Raw genomic sequence first — 16,379 nt, 5'->3', positions numbered from 1 at the left:
CTGAAAAAGTCGTGCCCATGAAGCCCACTCAGCAGCTTGGTGAAGACTTGTACCCACAGTTTCTGAAGCTGAACCTTGCATTTGCTGCTGGGTGCTCTGGCTCAGGCAGGACATGTTTGATGGAATGCTTTGGAGATGTGGGGGTGAGAGTGGGGTTGTTGTTGTTTTGTTTTTAAATGCACAGCTTGCTGAATTCTAACTGATGTTTAAACTTGCAAATGTAGTAGACAGAAGCTGAAAAAAAAGACCACATGTATATTTCTAGGAGAATTAATGTAGACTTCTTTTTACTATTGAGAAAACGTGCTGGTGTTAATGACCTGACCATATGCCAAAATGAGAGCGGATCTGTCATCAGTGGTGTAGAACTAATATATGCCTTTTTTCTCCTTCCCTTTCATTAGGGCAGAGCTTGGGATATGGCTTTGTGAACTACATTGACCCTAAGGATGCAGAGAAAGCTATCAATACCCTGAATGGATTGAGACTTCAAACCAAAACAATCAAAGTATGTTTAAAATTTTTTTAAGTCTACTTGCAGAACAGAGATTAAAAACGATTCAAGTCTTCTTGTAGTTCTCTTCCTTTGTTTCATGCCCACATAGACACTTCTCTGGGAGGCATAGCAGAATTTTTTGTTTGTTGCACGATGGGGGAAACTGTTCACGAGTATTTTATGTAATCACTCCTGTATTAAGGGGAGGGGTGAACAGCAGCAACTTTCTTTGCTAAGTACTCTGTGAAGCCTGCTGAATCACATCTCCTTCCTTTGGAGAAGTATGGCTTGAGGAAACCTTTGACCAGGTCTTTGAGCCTAGGGCTTGGCAGACTGTTCCGTAAAGGGCTGAGTAGTAAATATGTTAGGCTTTGTGGGCCGTGCGGTCTCTGTCATGACTTCTTGGCTCTGCCCTTGTCGCTTGAAGCAGCCGTAGCCAATAACTACGGGAATGAACGGATGCGACTGTGATCTTAGAAGACTTTATTTATGGAAGCTGAAGCTCGAATTCCATGTCCTGTTCATGTGTCACAAAACAGTCTTTTTCTCTTGTCCCAGTCATTTAAAAATGTAAAAATCATTCTTAGCTCCTGGATCATAAAACACAGCTGGGAAGCTGGATGTGGTCCTTCGGCTCTGTTCTGACTGCTCTCACTTTGAGGAGACTGACTGGACCTGCTTACATGCCACACAGGTTATTTTTCCTGTTACGTTTTTCAAGACAATTGGTCGGTAATTTCTGGGTATTTTCCAGCTTTTTTGAATTTTTGGAATGCGGACATAGATTGTGTCTGGATAAGAAGTAAATGCAATTTGCAGTATAGGTTTCTTTCAGAAAATAAAAGGGATGTTGCTTCTGGCAAATCCTTAGTGCACATGCCATCAGTTTTGCCTCTCCTGCCCAGTGCAGACATTGCCGATCAATCATGGCAGTCTTTCTCACTGAGTCTATATGTGGCTCCCAAATATTTTTCAAAATAGTGTTCCAGACAACCTCTATCAATGGACTCAACTTGGAACCTATTTTCCACCCTTGATTTAAGAAGTCAGGTCAGACTACAGCCTGAAGTGATGAGGGGAAGTTAGTCAAGGCTGATTGTGGCATCCATCTTGCTTAGAGACTTGTCTAGAAGATTTCTGCTCATTTTTTCAGAAATCTGGAAATGCAGTGTCATCTTTGTGCTTAAAAAGTTGCTTCTGTCAGAATTGTCAGCTAAGGTAATTCATTAGCTCTGGATAGTTTTGACATCTCATTCTTTGTATTTATTGGTCCATAGGAAAAATGCCTCCTAGCTCTGTCTCATCTAAAGGGAACTGTATGGGGGGGGGGCTCCCAAATATATTTGGATGTAAGGTGTCCAAGGATTCTACATGTTTGTTGATTAAGAAAATGTCCTTTGAAAAAATTCACTCTTTAGCCAGAAAATGAGCTGGTTATTGTGCTACCAAAATTTGGGGGGCAAAAATTAGATTTCTAATACAGTCTATGATCACGAGGACTTGGTTTTTTAATATGAATTCCTTTTTCTAATTTCTATACTTCTCTGCACATTTTTTGTGTCACAAAGGTTAACCTTTTACTAGTACTATTTTTTTTTTTTTAATTTAAAGATTTTATTTATTTATTTGACAGAGAGAGCGAGAGCAGGAACACAAGCAGGGGGAGTAGGAGAGGGAGAAGCTGGCTTCCCGCTGAGCAGAGAGCCCAATTCGGGATTTGATCCCAGGACCCTGGCTGGGATCATGACCTGAGCCGAAGGCAGATGCTCGACGACTGAGCCACCCAGGCGCCCTATTTTACTAGTACTATTAAGCACTGTTACTATTAAGTAATAACAAATGCTGTCAAAAAAGACCTCTAATATCCAGTTATCTTGAGATTGTTTTCTGTGCTCTTTGTCCTCCTGAGGACTTTTGCAGGCCTCCCCATGTTAAATTGATTTCCAGAATTGCTGCTAATTTATCTTAGCGTTGAGGTCCTGAGTTGTGGTTAAGAAGAAATTGGAATAGATGGTTGGGATGGCTCACACCAGAACATACCCTTTTCTCCATTCCAGAAATAGCCACCCTTATTTCATTCTAGTGAGTCAGTTCTTTTGCTGTAAGTTCTTTTGCAAATAATGTCCACAAGAAGGCAGAAATGCAGGGGAAACGGGTCACCAGAGAGTAAATTTCCATGGCCTGCAAGGAGTCCATTGATGACAGCTGCTTCCTCCCTGCCCATTGTCCGGCTTTCTCTTCAGGGCCCAGCTGCTTGGGCAGAGTATGTGGAAGAAAGGACAGTAATGCCTTGTGGCTTTTAAACTGTGACATCTGCTACTTCTCTTCTGATTTTCTGAAATGGGGGTGGGAGTGGTGGGGAAGCAGCAGGCTACTGCTTTCCCCGCCCCCATTCAGTTCCTGTAAAAATATCAGATAACAGCTGGTATCCTCAATTTGGCCCAGATTTCTCTGAGAGGCAAAGCAGACCATTTTCCAAAACTACAGAGCACCATTTTTGTCTGTTTGTTCTTTGTATGTTTTTTTTCCTCTTATTTTCACTGAGACATGTTTTGTGTTCTTAGGCAACATCTTGAGCCAGTTTTTTTCCTCATGTTTGCTGCTTCAGGTACCTTTTGGAAGCTCCATTTAAACCATTCCATTCTTTGGGATACCATTCCATAAATTAGCCTTTTTATCCTTCTTGCAGTCCATCCCGGTGGTGGCTGTTGGGCTGAACTTACACAAACACTACTCTCCTCATGTTGCTTCTCACTCAACCTTCTCTTGTATTTCCCTACTCTTTTATCATATCATTTGAGTCAACTTTGGAGTTGACCCAGTATTATTACTACTTTCTGTGGTGGTCAGCCTGGCTCTTCCCTGGCAAGCTGATCTTCTCAGGCTCTGCACATAATGCCCCTGTAGGTCTCGCTTCCTGGCATACCTTTTCACACTGCTTTAATTGAATAGAATTTATGGGAGCCCATCTGAAGTTCTTCCTTTAGCCGCTGCCCCCAATAAGAGAGTTGAGACCTTAGTGCTCAAAGAGTTTGGCTAAGACCAGGGTCTTAAAACTCTTATATTTAATGTGGCAAAACTCTTTCCCTTTAGAAAGCTGCAGTAGACTAATTAGTACATACATCATATGTGAGTATTCAAATGTTTATGTGCTCCTCAAGTTGTCTTCCAAGCCACCTAGCATTTAGTATGCATTTGGTAGAATTCCTAGGAATTGGAATATTGAAACAGTGAATGAAGTGCTGTGAAAGGTGGTTTATTTAGCAGTTTATCCTGGAGCTTCCTAATAGCATTAGCCCAGTAGGGTTTTGTGCAATAGATGGATGGTGTGTTGAATAAATGACAGATGTTCAGTATTTCTGCAGTGAGTGAAGCAAAGTCCCTCAGGTGCTGCGAAATCCTAAAGCAGTTATTCCTAAAGTTGGTTGCATCAGAATCACCAGGAGAAGTGAGTTAGAAATGCAGGTTCTTGGGCCCACTTCAGAACTACTGGATCAGTGTCCAGAGGTGAGATGTAGGAATCTGCTTTTTAATATGCTTTCCAGTTAGTTCATGATAGCAAGTCTAAGACCTAGCACATAGGAACACCAAAGCGTACCTTTTCTGAATAGGTGGGTTCTCTAACTATTTGGCATTTTTGCATGCAAAGTTCAGTTTGTTTTCATCTTTTACCTTGATAATCTTGTGGATAATTCTTAGCATGCTGAATGATAGTTCAGCATTCAGAGTAAAAACTAGTTCATATCATCTTCACTTTTTAAAAAGTATGGCTTAGAAATTAGAAAAACTTAGTATGTTCACCTTATGTTAGAAAGATATTTATTATAAATAGCATTCATAGGTTAAATTTGCAAACTGGTTATTGTCTTCTCCTAAGGATCACATTTTTTCCTGATTAGGTCGATGTTTTGGCAGCTTACCTTGCTGGTGATGTCACACCATCTCTGAGCTACACGGGAGGCAGTCATGCTAAAGCCTGCCCACATTGTCCCTGATACTGAGATGGTAAATACAGTGTGAAGAATACGAGATGTTCTTAACTTCTCATATCAGGGAGGGTAGTGAAAAGGTAGTATATGTACAGTTCAGGTGTTGGAGGGGGGCATCTCCTCAAGACAGTGTCAAAAATTGTATACTGGCAGGGGAATCTCATCAAGAGCCCGCTGGTCCCCATGGGAACCCTTCGTTTTGTGGTCTTCATGTTCTTTGCTTATTTTGTTTTTAGGGGTCTCAGGTACTGATAAAATCTAAATTGGTATGGCTTCAAGCTAATACTCCTCCCCACCCCCCAAGGGAAAATGTATATTTTGCCTAGGTTAATGGTATCAGACTTAAATTCATAATTAGTGGAGTAAAATATTGAATATTTCCAAAAAATCTCACATGCTCCCTTCCCCCTTCCTCCCATCAAGTACTGTGAATAGGTGATGGACGTCTTTCCTCCCAGCATCACTCCCAGCTTCTCCCCCTCTTCTATAAGGAGTGTAGGAATCTTTGTTATTCCCCAAAGTGGGCTTGCTTTATCTGAAAGTGGGAGGTTTTATCTCAAGGAATAGAAGTTTTTTTGTTATTACTGATAGGTACCCCGAGAAATTCATGGCTTCTCTGCCCCACTGAAGAAAAAAAATCCCTATTTGGAAATACTACCAGCATGCAAAAACTGCCTAAATTTGGTTTCGATTAAACAGATTTTTTTTTTTTAAATCATTCAGACATAAACCAGCCTAAATTTCACCTTTGCTTAAAAGTTATTAATTGATATATGTTGATGTGAAATTTCTCCTATTAAAGTAACCAAACCGCTATTTAAGATCATCTGGAAAAACTGTTATAAAAATTGGAATACTAATTAAAAATAGTGTCTATTTCTTAAAGTGTTCAGTTTGTTAGAGAACAATTAAGTAAAGCTAATAAACTGTTATTCTAAGTCGTTGTGTTGCTTTAAATTATTTGTTACGTTTATATCTTTTCCTCACTAGCCTATCCTTTTCCCAGTAACTGTCATATTCACAGACTTCTTTTGTGTGTTTAGCATGAACTATACTCATTTTTTTATTTGTCTTTTCATTTTATTAACAGGGATTTTTAAAGAACAAAAGTTTTAAATTTTGACCAGGTCTAATTTATGAATTTGTTCTTTTATCATGCTTTTGGTGTTGAATGATGATACCCTTGCCTAACCCAAGGTCACAAAAATTTCTTCCTATGGAACTATATCCTTAATAATATAGGAGGAATACAGAAATACATTTCTGAAATTTTAGTCTCCCTGACATTGTGTGATCTTGGACAAGTCTTTTAATCATTTAAGTTTCCATTTTATCTGTAAAATTAATTTATTCATCACTGAGAATGCTTATTACCTGCATCTTTTTTTTTTTTTTTAACTTTCCATGGTCTGCCAAATTGCATTTTAAGAAAGGCTGTAACTATTTAATAAATATTTAATGAACTCATGGTTATCATTGAATGATTTAGTTAGTCGTGAAATGCAGCACCCCATCCTGAAGAGACAACAGTTTTAATTGTTTCTCTTTGCCATTGTTGAAAGTTTATCAGCTGTAGTAAAATTTGTGCTGGGAAACCGCTCAGCCCTGTTTTCAGTACAGAATTACTGGGGAGGGCATTGGTTCTCCCTACCATTGTAAACTGTTCTTTTATAAAATTCAATTCTGACCGTTAGGAAATGCTGCATAAATCATTGGCTCTTCAGTGTAGAGAAGGAAAGGGCATGGAAGCGGAAATGTAAGTGCAGTTAGGCTTGCCACCTGGTAGGTGCTCTGTTAGAATATCTGCGGCACCATTTTGGGGTATTTGAGACAAGTGGGTTTCGTAATAGCAATAATGCTGAGAGCTTATGCTTTTATAGGGAAGTTTGAAAGCATATGGTATGGGAACCACATAGAATTAGCTAGAGCAGTAAGCGGGGGGAGTAATGCCAGAGAGCATAGGGGGATTTAAAAAGGCAGGTGTGCCATGCCCAGGTTTTATATCGTAGGTGAGGGAGAACCACCAGAGTTTTGAGCAGGGCAGTGAGGGATTGGACTTAAGTATTTGTGAGGAAGGGAAGGTCTGTTTGGTACAAACCCCATGTCTCTCTGAGAATCTCAGGCTACCCCAGTGTTCTTTTGGCTTATGTAGTTGATTTTGTTTTCTGTGCAGGTACAAAGTATAGATGTTTGTAGAAGTGTGGGCTTCACAAACTTATAAAGCATCTCCTATGAAGTACCCCACATTTCAGCACTGCTGCATATGGATCATCATTTACCTTTTACCTTGACCAGATGTGGAAAATTTGAAAGTAATAGTCTGAAGGACAGGCCTCAAATTAACTGACAACTTCTGAGATGTTAACCTAAATTGCTATTTGGCTGGCCAGACTTTGGTTTGTGGAGGGACAAAAAAAGTGGAAAAAGTACATACCAGAAGTGGAAGTGAGAATGGAAGCTGAGTGAATAATTTCTTTGCCTTTTTAAAAATAAAGACTGAATGTATAGTAACTTCATTTTTAACCCGTGGTCTGGAACTTTCTAGAGCCATGTGCCAAGTTTTACCAGTATATTGCTACATCAGATTATCAGAACCTCTTCAAAACATTTAAATAAAATTCTTATATCTATACTGAGTCCAGTTTACATAGTCCTCATTTGAAATGAGGAATAAGATTTTTTAAATAAGGTATTATTTGTATAATGCCCTTCATGTGTTTGCAGAATACTCCATTGTGAGCTTTTTTTTTTTTTTTTCTTTTAAAACCATAAAAAGCACCATAGGTTGTTACTTACCTTGGGTGGCCTAGAGAGTGTGGGTAGGTGGTCTAGCCTAGTCCAGAACTTCACTGTCCCAGCTCAGGCCTGCTAGTGTTACTCCTGCTCCTTCCAAGCTCCCTTCATAGTGGAAATGAGGCATTTGAAAATTCCCAGAGGGCAATAACTTGGCATTATCTGAATGGCTTTTCTGTAGATATTTTTTTTTTTCATGGTTGCTAGAGCAGAGGCTGAGCCTGCACAGAGGGATAGGTGAGGAGGAGGATTCCAATAGCAGTGTCTCCGCTTGCTTCCTGCTCATCCTGCTTGTGAACCACAGGACAGGGGGATGGTGGGAGAGTCTCAGCAGTTGACTGAACCCATCTTCCTTAGGAAGGAGTTTATAGATCATTTTATTATCCAAGCCTCTAGTTTTCCTGCCTGTTTCATAGATGTGTATCAGCAAAGCCATTTCTACTAGGCACTGTTAACACTTGTCTGCTTATCTTTTCTACTGCTCTTTAAGGGTAGGTTAGGGCTTGTGGCCTTTCATTTGTGACTTGGGAGAAGTATTACCAGGTAGTTGGGTGGCTTCTGTCTGTTCTACAAAGTTAGCTTGAGAGGTTAAGATAGGTATGCTAACTTCTGAAGAAGGGTCCCTTAATTTCTTTATCTACTTTTTGTAGTAGTTGTATAGGACTTTTATCCTTCTACTTGTCTGGATTTATGCAAAAACAATGGTCTCTTGTAGGCAAATATCGCCCCCCCCCCCCCCCCCGTTTTTAAAGATTTATTTATTTAGAGAGTGAGAGCATGAGTGGTGGGATGGGGTAGGGGGGAGATGCAGAGGGAGAAGCAGACTTTCCACTGAGTGGGGAGCCCACGTGGGGCTCAATCCCAGGACCCCCAGATCATGACCTGAGCCAAAGGCCAATGCTTAACCGAAAGAGCCACGCAGGCGCCCCAGGCAAATACTCCCTTTGACGGATGAAATGCAGCTCAGGTTAAGGGACTTCCTCAAAACACAGTGCAGCTAACAGCACCACTAGGAACAGAAATGTAAGGTCACGCTGGCTAATGCTGGTGGCTTATATTATTTTCTTTCCATCTCATATTATTGATATTCAGGTGTTTTCCTTAGAAATAGGTTACAGATAACACTACAAACAAATGGAATATTGGGCACCTTAATTTGGGTCTTCTGCTGTCTTGAGACTTTCTGGATCAGATCTCTGTTAGGTGTGAGAAAGTGGAGCTGTTCTTGGTGGTGGAAACACTGCTCTTTTGGGCTGAGTGCTGGAGAAAGCCACACCTCCAGCTTGCGAGGAACTCCGGTGTCTGGGGGTCCTTTTCAGCAGATGGGCAAGTTCACATAGATTTAAGTAAAGAGTAAAAGAATTATTATAGTAACTCTCCGGATCTCTGTTCTGTAGGACACGACCCATTCAGGAATGTTTTTCTGGTAGGTTCTTGCGAGTCTTAGATGCAAGTTTAAAAGTTAAAGTGCATTTGTTACTAAGTTTGTGCAGACTCTTTACAAAAGCACGTGTGGTGCATTTCCTTTTACTCCCACCTCTGCCAGATTTTCCTGTCCTCGTCCTTAGCATCATTTCTGAGCTACAAGCATGACATCTTGACTGGTGGGGGTTTTTCTTTGGGAAGTTTCTTGACCTATTATTTATAGTTAGGCAGGGAAAGAGGGCTGTGTTTTGAAAACGGTATGGGTAGTCTGCTACATGTGTGCCCCCCACCCCAAGTGAGAAGTGCTCCTTTGCTGCATCAAGACCTCGAGCCGTGAGTCCTGGATTTATGTCCTGCTCTCACTCTCCTGGTCTAGCTTTCTCGTTTGTAAAATGGGGGGTGGGGGGTACTGACTGCACAATTATTGTGAAACGTGTTATTTAACATCTGGAGGTAGAAAGAATTTGGTGTTGGCCTGCGACTTTCAGCAAGAGATGAAGAATATTGTTTTTCAGTCTTTTCTGTATTAAAGTGGTATTTTAGAAATCTAGTTGGGGAGGAATTGAAAAGCTACTTTTACTCTGAAGAAAGTAGTCACTCTGTCTACTTCGTTAGTTTAATTTTGTTGGATATTTAAACTATTATAGGGGCTCTGGGTGGCTCAGTCGTTAAGCGTCTCCCTTCGGCAGTCATGATCCCAGGGTCTTGAGATCGAGCCCTGCATTGGGCTCCCAGCTCTGCGGGAAGCCTGCTTCTCCCTCTCCACTTCCCCTGCTTCTGTTCCCTCTCTCGCTGTGTCTCTCTCTGTCAAATAAATAAATAAAAATCTTAAAAAAACAAAAAAATAACTGTTGTAGTTACCTTGTGCTATAGAGAAGTAGGTTGTGAAAAAAATCAATAAATCATGCTAATGTGCTCTATTTTTTGGTCATTAGTATAAGGTTACCTCCTCCCACAGGAATGAGAAGTGTAATCCTTCCTGCATAGGTTCTGGGGTTGCTAATGAGTCTTGAAGTGACCCTCACTGACCCTCAGGTGAGCAGTGGAAAAAGCAAGGGAAAGCAGAGCGCCTGCGTGGTCCTGGAAACCGATCATTCAGAATATGCTTTCATTTCCACAAACTTTGTTAAATGCCTATTTAGAAATTTGACTATTCCCACTTGTTCCACCCAAACGACCCTGTTCATATTCCTAGAAAGATTTCTGGAATCACTGAGAGTGGCTCTGACCTCCTAGAATTAAGCACAGCAGCCTTTTGCACAGACCAGCCAGGCTCATGAGCTCCCTGATCCAGCTGAGCCCCAGCTAGCCAGGCTGATTTTTGGAAATACCTTGGGATGAGTTTTATGGGCTTTGTTTTACTTTTATATTTTTGTATTTGTTGGTGATTTATATTCATATATACTTTACTTTCAAGCTTCCTGTGAATTTCTTCCTCATTTGGAAACCAACATTGGTGGGTGACAAGGAGGAGAGCTAATTTCTAGGAATCCTGAATATGCCCTCAGAGTTTGAGGATTACCTATTTAAAGTCCCTCTACATAAGGGACTGCCAAAACAATGTTCATCAGAATCCTTGGGGTGGGGTGGTTGATAAAATGCATATTTCTAGATCCCAATCAAAACTTACTGCATCTGAGTGAGAACAAAGGTGGTATTTTAACCAGCCACTACAGGTGATTATTAATAGGTGGTGGTCTGACACAAGAACCTTGTTTGGTGGACCTTAATGATTTGAACTTGGATGGGTCTGTGGTGCTTGTTTCAAAACAAATCTATATGTAAATAAGATTTTCATTTGTGGGTTCTATCAAACTATCTGGAATACTTGTGGTTAACAGGCGTATTTTTATTGAATATAATGCTGGACTTACCTAAGTAATACATTCTCTCTCTCTCACACACACACACAGACACACAGACACACAGACACAGAATACTCATTTTCAGAGCATTTCGGTGTCATTAAATACTTTTAGCATTACAAGTACATAAACGTCATTTAATATTTGATTCTGAGAGTAGGGAATTTGCGGCATGGTTCTTCTGGGGCCCATTCATTTAAAATGTAGATTTCATATTAGTATAGAGATTGGGAGTTGAATTATATAATTCAAGATGGTTGTGAATCCTTAGAATATGGAAGTTGCTTTTAAAATGCAATAAAAATTTATTTCCTATTTATAGGCTCCCAACCACACCCCTCTTCTCCCCCTCCCCAGTATCTGGATGTTTGAACTTCTCTAGTCATGGTTTGAATAAATGGGAATTTGCTCTATTATCATAAAAACTCCCCCTCATAGCATGTTATAAATATTTAAAGAAAAAAAAAAAACTATTTACTCTCTGTCACCTTAATGTAGAAACTTTTGACCTATAAATTGAACTTTTTCCCAAAGCTATGTGAAAGCAGTGCATACTGTCACCAGAAGGCTTAGAATGTCTCTGTTCTCAGATTTGCAAAAATGGGTTAATAAGTAATTGTCACCAACTTACAGGATTTTCCATAGTGTTCTTCATTAACCAGTGTCTTGGGGGAATTGTGAAATATTCATTGTCTGCATACTGCTCTGGTGTACAAAGTCAAATGAACTGTGAAGGTGAGGGCTAAAAACACCCTTCTCACCTTTGTACTTTGTCCTTTGAGTATTAAAGAACATTGATCTACCAAGTGGCAAAGGGGGTACAATTTGGCGGTTTAATTACAGCCAGTGAATGTTATTGATGCTATCAATCAGCGAGACCCAGGGAAAGGGCACAGTGCCAGACCATTCAGTGCTCCCGACAGTGTAATTAAATACCGAAGGACTGGATTCTCAAGGTAAAGTGAGGGGCTTCCGCACATCTGAAGCAGGAGAGCATTTTGTCTTGCAACCCAGGTGAAGGTGGTTAGCCTCTCCTATTGCTTCTCTCTAAATTTTTGGAGGAGTCTATGAATGGCAGTGATATGGTCTGTTCCTTGTGTACATTTAAGGTTATCGGTGTTTTCCTTAAAAACCCTCTTTTTGTAAGATCTTCACACTGTCACACAAAAGGCTTTAGGAATACAGTAATTACTTTTTGTTAAAGCTGTTTGGGGGGATATACAGCTCAGGTGTCTAATAGATAATTTGGAGAATGAGGGCTTGTCTTTGAACGAGACTATTAGTCCTGCAAATCAGTTCATTTAAAAAAGCTTTCCCTGTGATTATTCTCTAATGTCTAATCATGTTGAGAGAAAAATATCTTGGTAGGTTGAAGTTATAAAACATTCAGTAATATTTCAGGGGTTATTCCTTTTAAATTATCTATTGAATAACTTACATCAGGTCCATAAAATATATTTGGTAAAACTTATTTTGGCTCAGGGGAGGATTTATAATAACATTCTTATTATCCTTTTTTTCCTTTTCTCATATGTTATGTATGTGTTTCACACACAAATCTTCATCTAGGTCTATGTGAGAGATAAATGCCAATAGCAATCCAAAATGTTTGTTATTCCTTTTTTTTTTTTTTTTTTAATGGTGTATAGTTCATACTCATTAAGGTTTACCAAAGACAGGCTCTCCTTGAAAGAAAGTGAGGTGGTGTCCTAACGTTTTGTGCATATGCGTGTGTACATACATGCATATATACACACTAGATTCCTGACAGTTGGGTTAAAACAGGCTCGAAAACACTTCTTGGCTGTTGTGGTTTAGTTGTAATATAGGTGTGGGTTGCAAACTGTTTTTACATTTACAACAGGTGTTTGAAGGAATACTGTTAGAAATTTTCCTTTAGATGTTTGAGGAATAATTTTTTAAGAACATTAAAGGTTTAGTAAAAATGAGTACTTCATCTTCAAGAGTCTCGTCCCTTTAGGGGCTTTTACATTATATGGAATCATTGCAAGGTCAATGGTTTGTTTCCAAGTTTGTATGGAAGGGCATATGCCTTAAAAGTTATTAATGGCCATCGTACATGTGCTTTTTTTCCTTCTCCCCCCCACCAAGGGCAAAGATATCAAATGCAATACTAAAAAAATAATTGCAAATTGTTTTTTAAAGACTATACAATCTTGGATAGGGAATCTTAGGGAACATCTGTGGGTAATGAAGTACTTAATTCTGCGAGCGTTTTGAGTGTCTAGTATGTACCAGTCAGCTTTGCTAAATGTTGGAGCCATGCTAAAATATGACAAGATATCGTCTTGTCCTTGATGTCATTGTGTAGTAGGGAGAGACAGCACTTACTTTATATGACTGTTTTTTTTTTTTTTCTGATGTATGATAAGGGAATGCAGAGAACAATGGGAATGGATATGTCACTGGCTGTCAAGAGAGGCCTCTGCAGTGGTTTCAGAGGTGATAGGGTTTTACAAAATAGGGTTTATCACGCAGAGCGAGAAGACAGGTATTATACATAAAGGAATGTCATATCCAAAGGCACAGAGGCCTTTATGTGACATGTACTTTTTGGAAGAAACTTACATCTGGAAACTATAAAGTGTGCTGATTCTGTCGAGTATTAACCTCTGAAAGTAGTTGGGAGGAAAATTTGATTATACCTAGCCCCATAGTTTTACATTTATCCTTTTTTTTAAGTGAAGACCTAAATCATAGAAGGAACTATAGAGATGAATTTTGGGCAGATTAATTCATTTGTTCATAGATACCTCTCTGCCTTGTTCTGCAAAGATCCATGGTAACCTGTGAGACTCATTTAAGATATTTAAAAATGGTACCAAGATGAAATTTCTCTGTGGAGTATTTAGTGTACACACAGAAATAGGATCATTATATTTTCATTACTGTATGTATAAGTAGGTCAGAGAAGACTTGGATATCTGAACCAACATTGCGGCGAAGCAGTTTTTCTTCTAGTTATAGAACAAAAGAGAACTTATTGTAGATGGTATTTAAATTAGCTTTTTAAATGGCCACACTGATTTTAACTATTCTGCTCACCTAGCTTATGATGGGAAAATTACCACCATATTGTATATGTATCTGGCCCACATATTGTATATGTGTATACATTTCTGTACATTGTCACTCTCCTGCTCATAGAAGCTTCACTGTGACATTTAAGGGCTCCAGAATCTGCCCCAACTTGCAGTTACAGTGTTGTCTTTGTTCTGCAGAGATTCTTATCCTGCTCACCTGGGCTCCTCATCCTTGAAGATGCAAGTCAAAGTCTTATCTGCTGCCTTGGGTCATTCTCTGCCTATACTGCCCTGTACCAGTCATTACTTACTTACTTTATTTGGCTGTAAAAGTATTCTTTTTTTTTTTTTTTTTAACTGTATGTTACCTTTTTCTTCCCTTTGGTGGTCTACTCTCAGAGGGCAGGCATCTTTGTCTTCAGAGCAATTCACAAAATACTTAAGCTTTTATTTAAAATTTCTGAAGGAGGAAATTTCTATATATTGCTTACAAGGAATGGTGGAGATGTGCTCTGTATGCTCAAAGATAGGGAAATTCACAACTGAAGCGAAACCAAAAGTGAAACTCTGACACTTCCTGATAGGTGTTACTATTTATTGAAGACACAGTCCAGTGAAGGGTATATAAAGGACTTACCTGCTTTTTCTTTTGTACAGTTAATGAAGATTGAACTGTTTTCCTTTTATGTGTGATTTTCTACATAGTGTCTTATCAGCCTGTGTCTTTTTGTCCTTTGTCACTCTCATGTGTGTTTTTCTCTCTCAAACCTTCCATAGGTTATGTTCAAGCCCTAGGATATGTAACCCACCAAAATTGGCTTGTTGAGAACCTTCTTCTTTTTCCACACATTACCAACCAGTGCTTGTTTACTTCTACCGTTAAACCTCTCCAGTTTACTTCTACCAAGTACCGTGGAGACCTTCTTTCGGTTTCACTTTCTAACTCAGCATTTTAATCTGTTGGCAGTGCTTTAGATCTACTAGATAGTCCAGAGCTACATAAATTATATTTTGAGTTTATTTTTGGAGGTAAAATTGTAATCTGTACCTTTGGTAGTATGGCTTTTGTTAGAGATTGCATCTGATCAAACTTCAGAATCTTGAAAGAACCCTTAAGCTACTACTGGAGAATGGTTTTCTAAGAATTGAATGAGTACATCCATTTTTCTGCAAGCCAGTTTAACTTGTGTTGTTTCCAGTGAAGCACAGAAAGCCAGATTGTTTGGACAAGCAGCACACCTTCTAATCATCTTGCCAGAGAGGTACTTCAGAAAGAGCCCCTGCAGGAGGCCATGGAATATTCAGTCAGCAGGAATCGGACGGCCTCCTTGGTGGGTGGGGCTGTAAGATAGGCACACGGATAAGAATTAGTTTCAACCCTCTAGGAATTTACAGCCTAGTACTATAAAAGCTTTGTAAGTGAATTGCAGTACTCTTACCTGGGAGGTGGCGCTGAGGCAGTCTGCTGCTCTGGCAGTGTGGAGGAAGCCCCAGACACATCTGAGTATTGAGGACTAAGTACTGAGATTTCCCTTTTTAAGTTTCTCTGACGTCCCCCTAGTATATTTAGTGATAGTGTCCAAAATGAAAAATTCACAGTACACCCTGCTAGCGTAGCCACCTTACTATTTTTTTCTACTGTGAAATCACGTTGAGTCATTAGGCACTGGAATCCCATATTCAGAAGCATACCTGCAACCCTAATCTGAAATTAGGCACTGTTCCCCGAAGTCCACTTGATTATTTCTGCCACTGTCTCTCCGAAACGGAGAGGATTCTCTGTTTCCCCTCTGTTTCTCATTTTGCATCCAACTTTAGGCTCTAACAGATCTTTATGAGAGAGAATAAGGAGGCGGGAGGATTATTTAATATGCAGTAGTTTGATTAGAGAAATAAAATTAAGTCGGTCTTTTCTATCAGCCCATTTAAAGATGCGGGATGTTGGCCCTATATATGACAGTAAGACACCCTTTTCTTCACACTTCAGCCAGGCTTTGGGCTTTCCAACACACTCCCCTGCCATTGTCTTAAAAAATATTTGGAATATTGTATTGTACTATTGTAATAATTATAAGGGTTAATTTTGATAATAATTGCCATGGATTTGGGAGAAGTCTTATTTATTTACTCTTTGAGCTTTTTTTTTCCTGTTAAAGTGCATACATCTTTCTTGTGCCAAATGGCTGCCCATGTGTCTTATCTGTGTCCTCTCAGAGATAATAGTTACATTTGAGTTTCTTCTTACATAAATTACGAATGCTAATGATAATACCCCTTCATACCCTGCTACTAGGATCAATTCACCTAATATATGTAACATACCAAGGGGCGCCTAAGTGGCTCAGTTGGTTAAGTGTCTTATCTTTATTTCGGCTCAGGTCATGATTTTGGGGTCCTGAGATCGAGCCCTGCGTCAGGACTCCACACTCTGTGGGGAGTTTGCTTAGGATCCCTCTCTCCTGCCACACCTCCCCACCGCCCCATACCGTGTGCGTGCGCGCACGCGCTTTCTCTCTCTCAAATAAATAAATCTTTAAAATATACATATATATATTATATAAAACATACCAAGAACAGTGCCTGGCACATGGTAAGCATTTAATAAATGTGTGGGGCTATCATTATGTTGTTACGATTTTATATATACGTGAAATTCTTATGGTATGATGAAACATTATTATGGTTCTCCAGCTCTGTGTTAATGGTTTTATTTTTCCTTTTAATCCTTGTGAGGTAAGGACTATCATTAACATCAGATTGCAAATGA

The 16,379-nt window shown here is 39.5% G+C and overlaps 1 protein-coding gene across 3 annotated transcripts in view; it reads left to right on the top strand.

Moving 5' to 3' along the window:
• ELAVL2 (ELAV like RNA binding protein 2) overlaps window positions 1–16,379 on the top strand; it is a 140,550-nt gene that overhangs the window by 100,295 nt on the left and 23,876 nt on the right. For all 3 annotated transcript variants that reach the window (XM_064579173.1, XM_064579175.1, XM_064579174.1), the window contains one exon: window positions 405–508. In XM_064579173.1, coding sequence (XP_064435243.1) covers window positions 405–508 — 104 coding nt within the window. The remainder of the gene's footprint in view (window positions 1–404; window positions 509–16,379) is intronic.

The sequence above is a fragment of the Mirounga angustirostris genome, unplaced genomic scaffold, assembly GCF_029215605.1.
Source record: "Mirounga angustirostris isolate CCGP_5_RB_7025 unplaced genomic scaffold, mMirAng1.0.hap1 SCAF_15, whole genome shotgun sequence".
In the NCBI taxonomy this organism is placed as follows: domain Eukaryota; kingdom Metazoa; phylum Chordata; class Mammalia; order Carnivora; family Phocidae; genus Mirounga; species Mirounga angustirostris.
This window is presented reverse-complemented; position numbering and strand designations above follow the sequence as displayed.